Raw genomic sequence first — 17,835 nt, 5'->3', positions numbered from 1 at the left:
CTACAGTGACTCTTCTCACAAACTGGACAGCAGAACATAGTCACATTCCACACCTCACCATAAACAACACTACCCTATCACACACACACACACACACACACACACACACACACACACACACACAAAATCCTTGGTGTAACATACTATATATCAATGTCATTTAAACAATACATCACAAACATTAAAGATAAATTAACACCAAAACTCAACGCCATGAGGTCACTTGCCCATACAACATTTGGACACAACAAAGAAACCACCATCACAGTATACAAACAATATATACATTCAGTGATGAATTATGCAAGCCCTGCTTGGGCTTCTAACCTCACTAAAACACACTACAACACTCTACAGACCATACAGAACAGGCCCTAAAAATAATCACAGGCTGCACAGCTACTACACTCATAGACCACCTACATTAAGAAACAAAGTCCTCAAAGTCAAGGATCATCTAGACATAAGAGGCACCCAAATTCTTGCCGCAGCCTCCACAAACCCACAGCATCCACTACACTACATGGAAGCACATCCACACACACCAAGGAACATAAAAAAAAACACCCAGCACACGATATCATACACAAATACTGTACTGTCATCTCTCCCCCCTCGCACACCTCAGACCAGCTTCCAGAAGCATATCCATACTCAAATCACTCGCCGCTCCATTCAGTCACTCAAAGCCAACACACAACTGCATGCAAAGCCTCCTGATATCCATCCTTTAGAATCCTATCTCCCTCGTGAGGACAGGGTCCACCTGGCCAGGCTGAGATGTGGACATCATCCAGCCCTCCTGAGTTATCAGAAGAGGCTGGATGACTCTGTGTCCATGATGCAGCACAGCACCACATACTACTAAGCATATTATGGAAGACTGCATTGCACACAATCACCTGCACCAACAACACAACATACACTCCTTGAGAGCTCTGTGGGAATGCCTGGTTTTGGCCGTGGCCTTTTTGGGGACTCGGGGCTGTTCGGCCAGACTGCCTAGGGAACAACTACTACGACTACTACTGTTTTACTGAATACAGCATAACAGAGTAATGGAGAATGTGAGTGCCTTTAAATATATATAGTGCTATAAGTAAGGATGGAAGTTTAGAGGATGAAGTGCAGGAAATGATACAGCATGGAGAAAAGGTTATTGTTTCACTGATGGCAGTGTTACAGAATATGGAAGACAGTATTAAAAAAAATAGTGACTGACTTACAGCACTGTGATCCCAACTCTAACATTATTGAATTGAAGCTTGGACATCGTTGAAAAGACATACGAGTATGTTGTGTAAGAGCAGTGGAAATGAATTACACGAGAGGATCATACGGAATTACATGGAAAAAGACATTATTAAAGAAGTGAAGGAATGTTGTGGTGGTGTTGATGTGGATGTCCTAAAAACCACTAGGAGAAATGTTTTATGATGCTTTATCATGTGGAGAGGATGGAGAATGAGAGACTGACAAGGAATGTGTGGACTAAGGATGAGGTGGAGGGACAGAGAGATATGAGAGAAGGGTGTGTAAGTAAGAGGGCTGCCAGAAAGCTTAGGACAGGGTAACATGAAGGTAATTTGTTTGTGGCTACCCTTTACCCTGTTCATAGGAGAGGCATTTGGCATCAGATATATATAAAGAGAAACAGAGAATATAGAGAACAGATTTACCTATAAGCAACAGAACTGAGTTGACTTTGTACACTTTCACTGTATTATTCCTGAAACTGAACTCTAATTGCATTATGAGCAGTGGCATTGCCATTTATGTGGTCAAGGTGACATTGGCCATCCCTGAAATACACCAGGCCACCCAAAATTATCGGGAGAATACCCATGGACACTCATGAGAAGCTTCCCTTGGGCTACCCCATTATTTGGCAACCTCAGTCTTAAAAATCCTAGCCATGCCAGTGATTATGAGAAAATTACTATACAGTGTACTGTAGTATCTTGTACTTATTATCATCATCACAACCTTTTTCGCACCAACGGATAAGGTGAGGTATAAGAATAAGGTATGAGAATGCACAAGAGTGGGAATATTATCAACAGTACAGTATACCAAGTATGTGGGCCTAGTAATGTACAAAATTACTGTATGTGCATAACAGGTAAACATATGACTCTCTTTCTCACCTGGACTGTGGCGAGCTTTGCAAGGTGGGCACGGTTGAGGTACACTCGCTCTCTGAGATGCTGGGGTGGATAAAACTCCTCTCCAGGTATGTCAGGCCGCTTGGCAGAGAAGCTCACATTTAGGATGCGGGATTCGACATCGGTGTCATCCTGGGGTGGGTCGGTGGGTGAGCGAAAGCTGAGTTATATATATCATTACATGCTCATGACACCATTACATTATATTGTAGTCTATACTCAGGCATTCTCTAACATACATGGGGATGTATTCATAAGCTTTCTTTGAGCTGAAAATGTATTTAATATCTTTTGCTTACATCTGTACTTGTACTGGTATTTTAACAAACTGAGCTACCAAATACTTTGCCACCAAAATAAAGTGAATAAGAATGTGCATTCAAAGATCAAAATACCCATGCTCTACAACTTGTCTATTGACAGAAGATTTGACTGTACCCCTGTAACCCCAACCTTCGACAAACTACTGTATTTTCAATGACCTTTGGTTGTTTTCAAAATGGAATCCCTACACCTTACCTTACTCTGAATCCTTCCAAGTTTGGGCTAAATCATATAAAAACTTTAAATTCACTTTGTCATATGACCTTCATCTTCCATATTTTTCCAATCTTTGCCATACAGCTCAGTTCTGCACCTCCAAGGCTCTCCTGCTTTGATGAACCATTTTGGTTTTGGCCGGTTTTATGGCTGAATGCCCTTCCTGATGCTAACCCTCCCTAATTATCCAGGCTTGGGACCAGCACTAAGTTTGGCTGTCTTGCCCCACACCCCCTTTGGCTAAGAGGTGTGCTTTTAGTCTGCCTGCTGCTAAAAGGTCTTCCTAGTATGGCCCCACCCAGTTGAAGCAGTACTGACGCCTGCTCACCACTATAAAGTAGCACTCCACAAACTGGCTTGTCTTCACCCTTGAAGAGCCACTATCACCTTTTCTGGCTCAGGCTGTGGCTCAAGAGGGTCTCAGGAGAGGTGGGGGATGAGGTGGCCTGGCCAGCCTCCTCTGTGCCCTCCTCATCCTTAGTCTCATGAGACCACCACCGCCTTCTCCAGCTAGGGCTCTGGCTCTAGTGGGGTTGAAGCAGCCTCGCTATTCTCCTCCATGTTCTCCTTGTCCTTACTCCCAAAGGGCCTTCATCTTTTCCGGCTTAGGCTCTGGCTAAAGAGACGTGGGGGACGAAGTGGCATTTCCATCCTCCTTGTTCCTATCTTCAAAAGGCCACCACCCTTTTTGACTGGGGCTCTGACTCAAGAGGGTGTCAAGAGATGTCGGGCAAGAAACTCCCAGCATACTTATCCCGGCTGGCTTATGTCGCCAGTAGGGGGAGCGCTTTCAGTTCGACTGCTGCTACTGGGAACTTCTAGTGTGGCTGCACCTATCTAGTCTGGCCCTACTAGATCAACGCAGTTCCAGTACTCAAGCCTTTTCCAAGGTAGCACTCAATAAGCAGGCCTTGACTGATGACCTATTATTCTAAAAGTCAACTCCTTGGCTGACAACCCTTCCACCAAATCTCGTTTATATCAGATGAGAACTGTTCACATATATACCTGTACAATGGTCGAACTTTGACATTACCTGTGAGTCTGAGCTTTGAACTTACCTTACTGTCAACTCTTTGCTCTTACCTTACCCTAACTCTACCATCAAGCCTGGTCTAAATCAAACTGGATAACAACTGTTCAAGATGACCTTGACTTCTGACTGTAACCAAATCCCTTCATCCTTGCCTTACACTGAACCCTACACTATGTTTGGTCAAAATCCAATCTTTAGAGTGACCTTGACCTTTGACTTACAGGTCTAAAAAGCAAAATATTAACTTTTTGGTTAATGCTCTACCTGTGAAAAATGTTTAATAATTCTGGTAAACAAATCGGGGCCCTCTTTCTGGGCACCAAAATGTGAAAAATATTTAATGTATACAAGTCGGTATCCCTGCCGGGGCCCCGCTATGTAAGAAATTTCTGGTATTTCCTAATAAACAACTCGTAGGTCGTTACTCGTCCATAAAGTTGTCCTTAAGTAATTCAAACAAGTCTCAGAGTTAGGTGAAATGTAACTTAACCTTAACTCACCTACAATAACTATTTCTCTTCTATCTCAAAGCAAATCCCCCCTTGAACTGGCCAATTCGTAAAGGTTACCTAGCTAGTGAAGAGGGAGTGATCGATAACCGATGACGATGGGCTGCTTAGTGTAAGCTGCTTGAGCTATCAAGCGTCCTGTAGGTGCTTATACTGTATACAACGTGCTAGCTTAACTATGTCTAGGAACAGAGTGCTAACTCCACAAGGTCTGGGAGCAGAGTGAGTGAGCACGGCAAGCCCCAGCTCCTCATAGAATTGTGGGTTGCCAACTATTAATTAATTACAGTACTAAATACAGTTAGATTAAATCATGATATGTACAGGGCAAATCTAACAAATTAATCTTAGTTTTAATTAATCTAAAGCTAAACCAAATATTCCCTTTAACTATGTCTATCTATCTATCTATCTATAGCCCGACGCCCTAATCCCGCAAAGGGTGGCCGCAGACAAAACGCCTCCAAGTCACTCTGTCACCCATCATTTGACTACCCTCCCCCCAACTCACCCCCCCCTCCCTCATATACCTCTCGACTCCATCCCTCCACCTCATCCTCGGTCTACCCCTCCCTCTCCCTCCCTCCACCTCACCTACATACACCCTCTTAGTCAGTCTTTCATTCTCCATTCTCTCCACATGTCCAAACCACCTCAGTGTATTTCTCCTAATCTTCTCAACCACATCCACATCTACCCCACAACGTTCCTTCACTTCTTCATTCGTCAACCTGTCCCTCCACGTCACTCCACATGCTCCTCTCAAGTAACTCATTTCCACTGCTCTCACTCTTGACTTGTTCCCCTCTTGTAAGGTCCATGCCTCGCTTCCATACGTCAGGGTAGGGATCACAATACCATTATGCAGTGTCTTCTTAACTTCCATACTCACCTCCCTATTTCTCATCACTGCTTTCAGTGTACCAACAACCTTCCTTCCCTGCTGTACCCTTTCACGTACTTCATCCCCCAAAGTTCCATCCTTACTCATCACACTACCCAAGTACTTGAATGCACTCACATTCTCCATATCCTCACCATCCAACCTCACTGCACACTCTGTGATTTCATTCCTCTCAAACACCATAACTTTACTTTTGTTTACATTAACTTTCAGCTTCCTCCTCCTACACACTGTCCCAAATTCATTCACCAAACCTTGCAACTCCCATTCATCTTCACTCAACAATACTGTATCATCAGCAAACAGCAACACCGGAAGCTTCCAAATCTCACCCTCATTCATTAGGGCCAGCCCCACATCTACTGCCCTACCTTGCACCTCCTTTACAACCCCATCCATATACATATTAAACAGCCATGGAGACATCACACACCCCTGTTTCAGTCCCACACTGAGATCAAAGAACTCACTCAGCTCACCATCCACTCGCACCGTAACCCTAGATCCCTCGTACATACTCTTCACAGCACTCAACAATTTCCCCTCCACTCCATATATTCTTAATACCTCCCACATACCTTGCCTATCTATTCTGTCATAAGCTTTCTCCAAGTCCATGAAGGCAGCATACACTTTCCTTCCCTTCTCTAGATACTTCTCCACTAAACATCTTAGAACAAATATCTGATCTACACACCCTTTTCCCTTCCTAAATCCCCCTTGTTCTTCTCCAACTAGCTCCTCTGTCATATGCCTAACCCTATCAATGAGTATTCTACCATATATTTTACCAGTCACACTAAGAAGGCAAATACCCCTATGGTTACCACATACTTCTCTCTCCCCTTTCCTTTGTACAGAGGAACAATTATACCTGATTTCCAGTCCTCTGAAACCCTTCCCTCTTCCCAAGCCAATCTACACAACTTCCATATCCACTCCACAACAATCTCACCCCCATACCTAAGCATTTCACCACACACTCCATCAATTCTTGGGGCCTTTCCCAGCTTAATCTTCTTCATCACTTCCACTACTTCCGCCCTACTGATCTCTTCCTCCCTCCTCTCATCTCTTCTTTTCTTAATTCCACATCTGCTTTACACGAAGATCCTTTTCATCCTCGCCACGTCATCTAATGCGCAGATGCAGTTTAGGTCAGTGGAAAATTCCACATAATTACATGTATTTACAATGTATAGTTGTCCACGGGGTTACACGCAGTAGCATTTAATTTATCAATAACAATAATTATTAAAGAGAACATAATTTCTGGGTTATTAAAACTGCTTGAACAATTAACAACGGTCTCAAGTTTTCCTCTGCCTTTAACCAAGGGCAACTATGATAAAAGTAGAGAGCGCAACAGCTCTGGGGGAACATATTTCCCACACTACCATTCCACAAAGTTTCGATAAAATCTGACGAAAACTGTTCTAATTTTCATTTTGTTCACACTGGCATACAAGGGTCACTTTCTGACTTTCCTCTGTAACCTTAACTTCTGACTTATTTTCAGAATCTAATTCCTTCATTCTTTCTTTACTCTCAACCATTCCATCAAGTCTGGTCAATAATGAATAAAAACTTTAAGCTGATTTTGCCACGTGGGCTTGACCTTAGACTGATTGCTTTCAAACTTTAATCCCTTCATAACTGTCTGGCCCCTTTCACCAAGCTTGGTCTTAACTTTTTTTTTCTTTTCTTTTTTAAGATGAGCAGAGGGTGCCCTTCAATAAAAAATCTGTAACAGCTGGACATGGACTGCTGAAGGTTAAAGTTTAAGGGAACTACTGTAATTAGGTTCAAGTTTAGGGGAACTAATCAGAAAGCTTGTTTCAATGGGGAGTGGTTCAGGGAATAATGGAATTCTGATGAGCAGAAATTCTGCAATATGGCAGTGTGACAACTATGTCATGTGGGTTACCGGATGGTCATGAAGCACAAGGGAAGGTATGACCCCGGATTCATTAACGGCCGCTGGGCGACAGCGCCAAATGAGGTTGTACGGGAGCCAACGATCACCCCACAAGGGCAAATCACCAATGCTGTGTTTGGCTCCCTTCCAGGTCTCTTCTGTAGCGAGCAGGGAATTTGCTTGGGAAAATTTGCTCGACCAATCAGCAGCCACTGATCTATCATATCACATGACTGAATTTAAACAGATCACACACTCACACTTCTCCATCCTTTCCCCCTCCTCCTCTCCTTCCCTATCCCCATAAAACAAGTATGTACTGAATATAAACATATACATAAGCATTTACACACATAAACAGGTACAGTATGTACTTAAGGACAAATGAATGCCAAGACAAAAAATGTTTACATACATATGTAAGTACAGTACAATAATCCCTGTAATATCTGGACGCCCAATAACCGGACACCCCAATGTCTGGACATTTTGGGCCTGGGCCTACGGAACCCCCCCCCCCAAAAAAAAGTTTTTTTTCCAACTGTACTGTACTTTGAAATTATTTGAAATTAGTGTGCAGCGCTGAACAGCTGTGTTTTTGTGCATATCACAGCAGCCCCCTGCTTCCTCCTCCCCTCCCCAGTTACAGCCTAACTGCTGTCGTGACTAGAAGCTTGTCGCAATAGCTGCCGCACGTGCTCGTTTTTGTGAATAAACAAAGTGCAATACCTCGCCACTAGACCACATGAGAATTTACAGTGTCGTGCAGGCACTGTAAATGGTTTCCTGGCATACAGTAAACCATTACGCTTGTCACTCAATGTAAAGCCACCTGAAGAGGAAATAAGAGAAGAAAATGACAGGAAAGAGGAGACAAATAAGAAGAGAGGAGGGAAGACACAAACAATGATAAAGGTAGAGGAAGAAGTTGGCATCATTACATCAACTGGATGGATGAAGGTCACCACCTACCACCGATATTACATAAAAACTGTTTAAATTATTTTGTCTACACAGATGTATAGGCTACGGGTCAAAGGGTGCGTTCACAAACTTAGGCGTTGCTACCGATCGCCCAGTAATTTAATTAGGAACTCGGTCAACTACTCCTGACTCGCACTGCCATATATTTTCTAAAATCACTTCCATGATATTTAATGACGGCGAGGACATAAATTCTTCAGTACTGCAATCAGTGGTCATAATACCAGTTATCTATAGATGATTTACTAAGTAAAATACTGCAGAACAGTTACCAGAATGCATAAAACAAGTGGTCCGTTAGCATTCATCACATTATTAGAAGTCTCGCTGAATGTTTAATTTGAAACGCTTATCATTTAGATATCAAAGAGGTTAATGTTTCATCTGGCAAATGCTGAAGAGAATATACCGACTATATGTTATAAAAAAGGTGCACTTTATGAAGCCGAAATCATGTGGAGACAAAGCCGCCGACCGAAATCCCAAGTGCCGAAGTTTCCAGGAAGACAACACCAACTCTTGACATGGGCATATGCATACAATCTTCTTCTGACTCCTATAAATATTTTGTAGCCAAATGACTTTGGTAGCATTATATGTAGACATATATGTCGGAAAGTTTTATTTGATTAAAGCTATCATAAAAGACAAGGCTGAGAATGTAATTTGTTTTACGAAGAATATTCGTCCTGATGTTTAGACTATTAGTTTTGTTAGTTTAATGATTCCCTTCAACTTTATCATAATGAAACACTGATATATATATATATATATATATATATATACACTTGATGGGGCATGCCGCGTACGACTACACGCCAGCAGCTGAAGCCCGTGCGTGGTGGTGAGGGCCATTATAGGTGATCTCATCGAGCCCAAACGCCCGCGTATACACACATGTAACACGACCCGAAAAATGGAGAACTTGTATCAGAACTGAGGCACCTACATTAATTTGGGAATTTCTCATTTACTGTCATAAATAAAGTCACTGGTGATGAAAAACCCACTTACTATACCACATACCACTGTTGCCCCTCACAGGGTCATAATACGAATGATGCCAACACTATCACTGTCCCATCGGTGAACTCCCGATTAGCTTGATGCGTCTATGCTAGCCTTTTTCGTGCTGTAACTCCCGATTAGCTTGATGCGTCTATGCTAGCCTTTTTCGTGCTGTCAAGTATTATTTTAGTGTATGGCATTTTTTATAACTCAAACTGCACACAAACAATCGCAGTTTATTGAAAAGCAGAAGCCAAATATCCGAGGTTATTGCGAGCGAGTAGGTGTAACTGATGGAGTTATACATCGGTGGAGTGGCGAGAAATCACATATAGCGCAATACAATAGTCATAATATAATCCAACATATGTCAAGAGCATACACAATCACTCATGCCTGAAAAGGATCACCTTGGACAGTTGTTTCCTAAGTGATGGTCCATTCAGCTACTCCATGAAGCTCTTGTCGTAAAATACTGCCTAATCAAACTCTGCCTGTTTAATCATCAAACAACAGTTTATGTGAGAGTAAACAAGCACCACAGTTCTGTGTCGCGTGCAACAATTTTACCGACATTAAATTTTTGGTGTGAGTGGCCACTGATTATCAAAACGGTCAGAAAAGTCATACTTTGTTGTTGTTTGCCCTACTATTGGAAAATGCAACCGACAAATACACTGACAGAGAGAATAGGGATGCATGGATAAAGAATCCAGTGTCAATTATGCCATATCACAATAATTTTCTAGCACATTCGAATGTTGTCAGAATTTGTTCTCTATGAATACATACATAACCTGAACCTATGGTATGGCTCAACTGAACGTTGTACTCAGATATCTCATTAATCCAGGTTCTCCAAAAGACCTCAACCAGGATATTGTATGTGTCTTACGCATTCCTTGGTACCTTAAGATATAAAATAAGGAAGAATACAATGAGACAGGTAGGTAGCTGATATACTGTAAACCGGCTCTAGGCATACCGATGAAACGCCTGTCCACAGTCCGTAAACCACTTGTTGGTGCAGTTGATCGTTGCGCACGATGGCATGGTGTTGAATATTAACAGTATCAGTTGCTTGTCTCCAAACTAGCATGCATAGCCTCAGCTTCAAGCAAGAAATACAAACACCGTACCATGCTGAAAGCGTAAACACGTGCGTCGACGATCGTCTTGGAACAACCAAGATGGCGGCCACTGGCCTCAACTCCAGTGGGTGATGCCGTATCCACTTGCATATATATATATATATATATATATATATATATATATATATATATATATATATATATAATGAAGCTTCTTTTCTGCATTTTACTGAGTAAATATGTTCATAAAATTATACTTATGAAAGAAGTGATAAAGCTAACATTTACAAAACAGTGGTTTAGTTGACCACATTTTTATTTCTCAAATTATCATGGGGAGACTGGCAATTTGGGGGAGTCTGTGAATGCCCGTATTGTTGACCCTGCCCTGCAGCCTTGACCTTTTGCCATTCTCGAAATCAAACCCCTTAGTTCTTTCTTAACATTCAACTTTTTCACCAGATTTGGTCTAGGGCTACCACATGTCCGTACTGTTTCCTTAGCTTGATCTTTTTGGTTCTTTTATCACCGTCTGGGAGGAAAGTCTAAGTATTTAAAACACTCCGGGATTTTGCCAGTTTAACATTTCACCAGGACTTTCCTTGCAAAACTGATAATACTGTAGTATGGAATTTGGAGTAAGATATTTAATCTTGAAAGTAAGATTGATTGGCATGCCAGTTCTATCCCGGAACGTTAAAAATCGCTGTTTGGTTCACTTTTCATCTTGAACCATTAACACAGTCATCTCCCCTAGTCCCCTGGCTCCCATTGAGTAAAATTTGAAGAATTAAAGCAGTGATTTATTTCACAATACTTTAAGATACTTAACGACAGTATGTAAACCACAAAAAGTAACGCATTAATACACATGGAATAAGGTAACATTTATTGCTTCAACCCACCTCCTCTCCCACTTCTTTGGGTCAGCGCAAGCGCGCGTGTGTGTTTTATATGACAGCCCTTATTTGGCCAAAAAAATAAAAACTTTAACCTGCCCTTACCATGTGGCCGTGACCTTGGACCAATTCTTAAGAAAAAAAAATCCTGATCAACACTTCCATGTTTAGTTAAAACTGGTTCAACTCCGTTCGTGTTATTTTCACACACACACACACACACACACACACACACACACACACACACACACACACACACACACACATACACACACACCTGGATATTGAAAATAAAGATGTTCTCGCGAGGACATGGTATGATGGCGGCAAGACCATCGATGAAGTACGACAACAGCGGCGACAGGAAGGCCTCTTGGGTCATGTCTGCTAGGCGCACGGTAACAGAGTTGAAGAGCATGGCTTCAGTTACCAGTCTGACGGTCAGGCTCATTTCCGCTGTCACCTCATTAAGCCCGTCTGCAAAAGAAAAAAAAAACTCAATATGGTGATATATAACAGAATTAAGTTGTTATTAAGTTCAGTATGGTGATATATATCAGAACTGTTACAGACACTGGTTATCCGCTTCAGTCTGTCTGACCACGTATATTTAAAAGCCTTGCTGCGATTTTATTCAACTTAGTAGCCTAATGAAGGTGCTGATGAAGCTAATATCTAACTTGCCCAGTTGGAAGTCCCTGAAGTCGTATACATCGTCTGGTAGTAATGACAGACTATGAAAGGCGTCATGTGTGAGGTGGTTAAGCTGCGATGCTGTATGGACACCATTACCTGCCACACTTACACATCCGTTTATTTTTCCTGTGATCCAGACACAGCTTAATACAGACTGGTAATTCCAGAAATAACAAACAGCACGTCAAAAATATAAAACTGTTCATCTAGCAATACTATATTATCATTAATCAGAAGTTTATCATCCTGAATATCGAAATACTGTATTAATCGCCACTCCAAAAGAAGTGAATAAATAAATAAATAAATAAATAAATAAATGCATCAGCAACATCCCTTCTCCATATGTACAGTTGTGGGTAACAATATCACTCCACTTTATATCTGAACATTTATGAAACACTTCCATATACTCTATATTCTTAAAAAAGGAAAATCTTGGTGGTATTCCGAAAGTCACATTCTCGTTGTCTATTGTTCTGATGGGCATCAATATTTATGTCCACCACTGTACCTACCTGAATTCTGAGTTTTCCTAACAGTTCCTTGATTTAATTTTCGTACAGGTTATCGAACTATCTTGCGTTTTTCCTAATATTTCCTACAGCTTCTCATTCATGTTACCCGACTCTGGATTATCAGCAGTGTTCCTGTTTCAGATAATTAAAAGTTGGTGTTCAAGTAAGGCTTAAGAAAAACACCGAAAAGCCCCGTATGTAAGCTTCTCCGAGATTGCAGACTCCTTTCCGCAACTTGTACGGTAAGTAACTCAGATTATGATTATGGATCAAGGCCATTTCAGTACCAACATGATACCTTATTCCCTTGCCACACGTAGGCTACAGTCTTGGCCCTACACTGTAGCCTACGAGTGGCTTGGCTTACTCTAGACTCTAGGGTAAGCCAAGCCCATGTTTCTTATTGTGCTGGATGAATTCAGTAATCATCATCATCATCATCATCAGCAGCAGCAGCAGCAGCAGCAGCAGCACTACCACCACCACCACCACCACCACCAAATAATAATAATAATAATAATAATAATAATAATAATAATAATAATAATAACTATCATTATCATCATCCAGATCACCTTTCTTATCCCAAAGTGAGTAGTAGTAGTAGTAGTAGGAGGAGGAGGAGGAGGAGGGGCGGCGGCGGTAGTAGTTGTAGTAGTAGTAGTAGTAGTAGTAGTAGTAGTAGTAGTAATAATAATAATAATAATAATAATAACAGAAGAAGAAGAAAAAGAAGAAGAAGAAAAAGAAGAAGACGAAGAAGAAGAAGAATAGGCTTTTTTTTTTTTTTTTACGTCGGCTGATTTGCTGTTGTCATCAGAGACTGGAAAAGTGGGTAGGGAATGGTATAGGCCAAGGTCTAATGATAGTATCTCATTAGACTTTGATATAGGTTGCAGAGGAGAAGGAAAGGAAAGGACATAAGAAACACAAAGTGTAGAGAAAGGACAGTTGAAAAGGTGATGCGATACGGAAAAACTGCAAAAACTACAGTATACAGGAACAGTAGCTAGAATAATAAAAAAGCACGCCCTGTTTTCATGTACCCGGTTCTTGTTTCGGAGATAAAAATTATGATATGAAAAAGAAAGAATAAAATAAAAACTAAATGCAGTCTAAGGCGATGATCGTAGTGTTAAATAAACTCTTCGTTAAGCCTGACATTAAAATGTCTTCAAAAATTATTCTTTCTCCCACTCTCTGGCCTGAGCACATAGAAAGTGTATGGTCCTAATGAAATTTCTTTTGCTGCTCTCAAATACTGTGCTTCCGAGCTGACAACCTGCCTAAGCAAACTCTTTCGTATTTGAATGTCAACTAGCTCCATTCCTTCTTGCTGAAATATTGCGCATTTAGCCTGTCTCGGGGAAATTAACAGTTCTCATCTCTCTGACTGTCTCCCGATTTCCTTAATTTTGTGCAAGTCTTACGTCTTTGGATCTATCCTCAACATGAAGAGTCTGAAACATCATTCTTCTTATAACCTTTCTGACAATCATTTTAGACTCCATCACAGACGTTGCACAGGTGATCTTTCATTTCTTTCAGATTTCTGGTCAACGGACTTTCGAGATTTCAGTGAAACTTTTACTATCGCGCTAGTTCATCTCAAAGGTCTTCGGCAGAGTCAGGCATTAATCTTTACTTTCTGCACTGCACTTCAACCTCTTTCCCTCTGCCACAAAACTACATCGTGTTCTTTCATTTATCGCTATTAGCCTACTCTGGTAGTCAAACAACGTAACTCTTCCGAACTCCCTGTCCGTATTCTTCTCCATTGCAGCAGCCATGCAGCACCTGTCTAGCCACACTCACCCTCTGCCCAGCTCTGATGCAGTCCTTCTGATCAGTCCTTCACGTTGCCGACCATACACGACTGAACTCTTTCTTTCTCTCTCTCTCTTTTCCCCACTGGTTGTGCTTTCCAGTCATTAGACACATTATGTCCCGCCATCTCGGTCTCGCACATCTTGATTTTCAACACTTTTTGGTTCAATGTTACTCGGAGAGAAAACCTACCAGGTTTCTAGCTTTTCTCTTCTTTTGTTTTCATTAAAAAAAAAAAAAAACACAAGTAACATGAGGGCACACACACACACACACACACACACACACACACACACACGCACACGCGCGCGGGGGGGGGGGAGGCAGGCCCACTAGTCCTGGAAGTCGGAATGTCCAACACATCGTACCATGCACCCAAGTCCTGAGTTATGGCTCGTCCCGGACATAAACTTTGACATTATCACGCATCCCTTGTTTGCGGACACTGTTTACCCGGGCAAAACACCTCCGCCAGTGCCGATGTGTTTACCTGCCCTTCCGCGCCTAGATTTACGTGGGGCTCGTGACATTAAACGTAGATCTGCATACGAGGCGTGAGGGATTGTTGCGCTCAGTCGAGATTCAACATGCCAGCTGTCTTGCTAGAGGAATGTAAGACGAAATAGGTTACATGGGAAAGGAACGCAGGGTTTCATATACAAGGGTTGAACGAACGCTTGAGTGTTTCTAGTGGGATGAAAGGGAACATGGGTTACATACGAGGGAAACGCGGGATGGAGGGATGAAGGACGAAACAGGCTACGCGAGTGGAAAGGAGGAATGAAAAACGAGATACATTATGTGGAAAGCACAGGGGAAATAAAGAGTAAATCGTCGAAAGCATGGAGGAGAGCAAGAGGAAACAGGTTACGTCGAAGGCATGGAAGAATGAAAGGAAATAGGTTACTTGGAAGGAGTGGAGGAGTGAAATTAAATAGGTTACGCAAGAGAGGTGAACGTGGGATTTCACATACAAGGATGGATTGCGTCAATGTTTTCAGGTTCATGTGATGAGCTGCTACTTTGTTTATGCAGGAGTTGAGTTTTGCTGCGAATTCTGTACGCAAGGTTTCGGTGCTTGGAGATTTAGAATAATATGGGCTGTTATGTTTTGAGGGTGGGCCATCTGGTTCCAGGAGTATGTTACTTTAGGTTACGAAATTAATGTCGTGTTTAAGTGGGACTAAAGTTATGCCATTCTGACTTATATGGGTTATGTTTCAAATTCCAGTGCATCATAATAAGTATTCAAAACCTGCGTTATTTTAACCTGAAGGTTTCTTACCTACAAATTATGCATGATAGGTCTGCTTGACAAAAGTTCGTCCACTTTAACTTAGCAGGGACTTTTGTTACTTATTTCTCGCTGCTCAATGGCAGATTAAGACAGTACTCTGGATATACATCCTTTCTTTGGCACTTCTTGGCTAAAACGACATATTAGTGTTGATCGTTCACCGCTCAACAGTCAAAACGGATTTAGGTTAATTTTAAGTGACGATAAAGTGGACAAAACAGGAAATGCTTACAGAAACTTTTTAACCGCATTTTTAATATATGCACAACTGCATTTCTTCTTGCGCTAACCCGTCAGTACGATGACTTCTTCAATACTGCTATCGCCGAACAATATTACTCAGCTCACGAAATACTCCTTGAACTGGATGGGTTAAATGAAACCTCTACTAAGCTTTTCACTACAAGAGGTCTATCCAAGGTGGCAAGAATACAGACAGGTAACAAAAACATAACTAAGATCAATATTTAAGTCAGATAAGAAGGCTCCATAGCACCACTTCCTTAGCGGTTTATTTCGTAATATAGGTCGTTAAGGTGATATACATGAATCCACCACGGGGGGATTAATATCTACTATGATTAAAGTGCTGTTAGAGGATTGAGAGCTATATCATTCCAGCTAACATATGACGATTTTATTTAGGTTAAATCCGCACACAAAATACTGCCTCGCTCCCTCCGTAACACAGAGAGAGAGAGAGAGAGAGAGAGAGAGAGAGAGAGAGAGAGAGAGAGAGAGGAAGGGGGGTGGGAGAATTCACCTTTTCCCTATTTTACAGTTTTTAAACATCAAACTCCAACACAACTTTACAGCCATCCAAGTGAAAGAGGAATCGTAGTTTAATACACAGTTCAGTCGAGGTAATTCAGTATGTAATTTGTGTATCATTAGGGCGGAGTTAATGACATCATGGCTGATTGGCCAGCTGTTAACGGTCGCATCTCGAATGTTCGTCGGTAGCTCCTCTCATTTTCGAATTTAACCTTTTTTTCTTACCTATAGTCGCGCGTGTGTGTGTGTGTGTGTGTGTGTGTGTTTCCCATTCTCTGCCATCTCCCTACCTTTGTATTCCTCTCCCGCCTCTCCCTCTCTCAATTGCAAATTCTATTCAGTATATCAGACGAGCCAGTGTATAGCGTAGCTCTCCACTGCTAGATGGAGTCAGGAAGTCAACACGTCGGTAATGGAGTGAAGGGATTGGTGTTTGACTTCTCTACACCTGGCTTGCTTTAATGCACGCTCCGGCACACACACACACACACACACACACACACACACACACACACACACACACACACACACACACACACACACACACATCCTGCTTTAGTTACCTCTAATTTATTTCAATTTCCATTTGGACTGACTTTTTGATCTGGTGGGTTGAATATAGACTTCAGTACGAAGGTCTGGCAAACTTGAATAGAGTCGTCTAGAGGCCACGAAGACTGAAATATTATGCAGGACGTCATCGTAGTTAAGTAGTTAAAACCAGCAGATGCCGTGCTTAAAATATCCAATAACTTTTCAGATTTCCAGTCCTAAAGGTTATCAAGAAATATCGCGGGAAAAAAAAAAAAAAAGGATGCTTCTCTACCACAATTCGTCACCACTCTATCCTGGCACCTCAAGCCTCCCTCTCTCTCTCTATTTTTCCACCTCGTTCTTGGTCTTCTACACATTCTTTCAACTCCACAGCACCTAACTTTTGGGGGAATTTGAATTTTCCCGCCAATTTATAAAGTTACGAAACAAACCGCCAGTGGAGGTGTTGAGTGGTTTTATTTTGCTTATGCCGCGGCGGTTTAACACACACCGCAATCTACTTTACTGATTATAATTCTAAGCACAAACTTTAATACTGCCAAAACTTCAGGGACTATCCAAAGGAGGAACTATATCTACCTACCTATCTATGTATGTATCTATGTATGTATCTATATATCTATGAATGTAAAAAAGCACCTTTGAGGTAATTGCCACGCATTTACCTACAGTAGTTTCATTTTGTACAGTACATTACATTAACTTACATTATTTCTCCTGATAAATATTGACAATGAAAGCAGATAAATGTACTTCTGAAGTGGTTAGTTAATCCTCCCACGTTCTTAAGGTTAACTTTCTCACTCTCTTGACTTAAATTGTTCTGGCTCCTTAGTATACTCTTTTTTTTCTTTTTTACCAAGAGCGAAGATGCACTTGACAGTGGTGGTGATGACATGGGTGGATGCAACATGTTCGAATAACATCTTCCTGAATTTGAGTTAGTCAACAAATTTCGATTCACATTACCGGTAATTATTTGAAATACAACCACGTTATTCGGTCATAAAGTTGAATTCAGCCAATGTCATCATCAGCCTGTTACGTGCATCTCCGCCTCGATTTAAAAAAAAATGAGTTTAGAAAAGAATACTAAAAATTGTCCAGACCACTT

At 41.5% G+C, this 17,835-nt stretch overlaps 1 protein-coding gene across 1 annotated transcript in view; it reads right to left on the bottom strand.

The window, feature by feature from the left end:
* stan (Protocadherin-like wing polarity protein stan) overlaps positions 1-11,525 on the bottom strand; it is a 158,909-nt gene extending 147,384 nt beyond the window's left edge. The window contains exons 1-2 of the mRNA XM_080284512.1: positions 11,332-11,525; positions 2,148-2,297 (exon numbers count right to left, since the gene is read on the bottom strand). Coding sequence (XP_080140638.1) covers positions 2,148-2,297; positions 11,332-11,505 — 324 coding nt within the window. The 5' untranslated portion in view covers positions 11,506-11,525. The remainder of the gene's footprint in view (positions 1-2,147; positions 2,298-11,331) is intronic.
* Between the last annotated feature and the right edge of the window lie 6,310 nt (positions 11,526-17,835).

The sequence above is a fragment of the Coenobita brevimanus genome, chromosome 101 (assembly GCF_032717465.1).
Source record: "Coenobita brevimanus isolate Jiangsu-jjx chromosome 101, ASM3271746v2, whole genome shotgun sequence".
Classification (NCBI taxonomy): Eukaryota; Metazoa; Arthropoda; class Malacostraca; order Decapoda; family Coenobitidae; genus Coenobita; species Coenobita brevimanus.
Note: the sequence above shows the minus strand (reverse complement) of the source record. Positions and strands in the feature narration are given on the sequence as shown.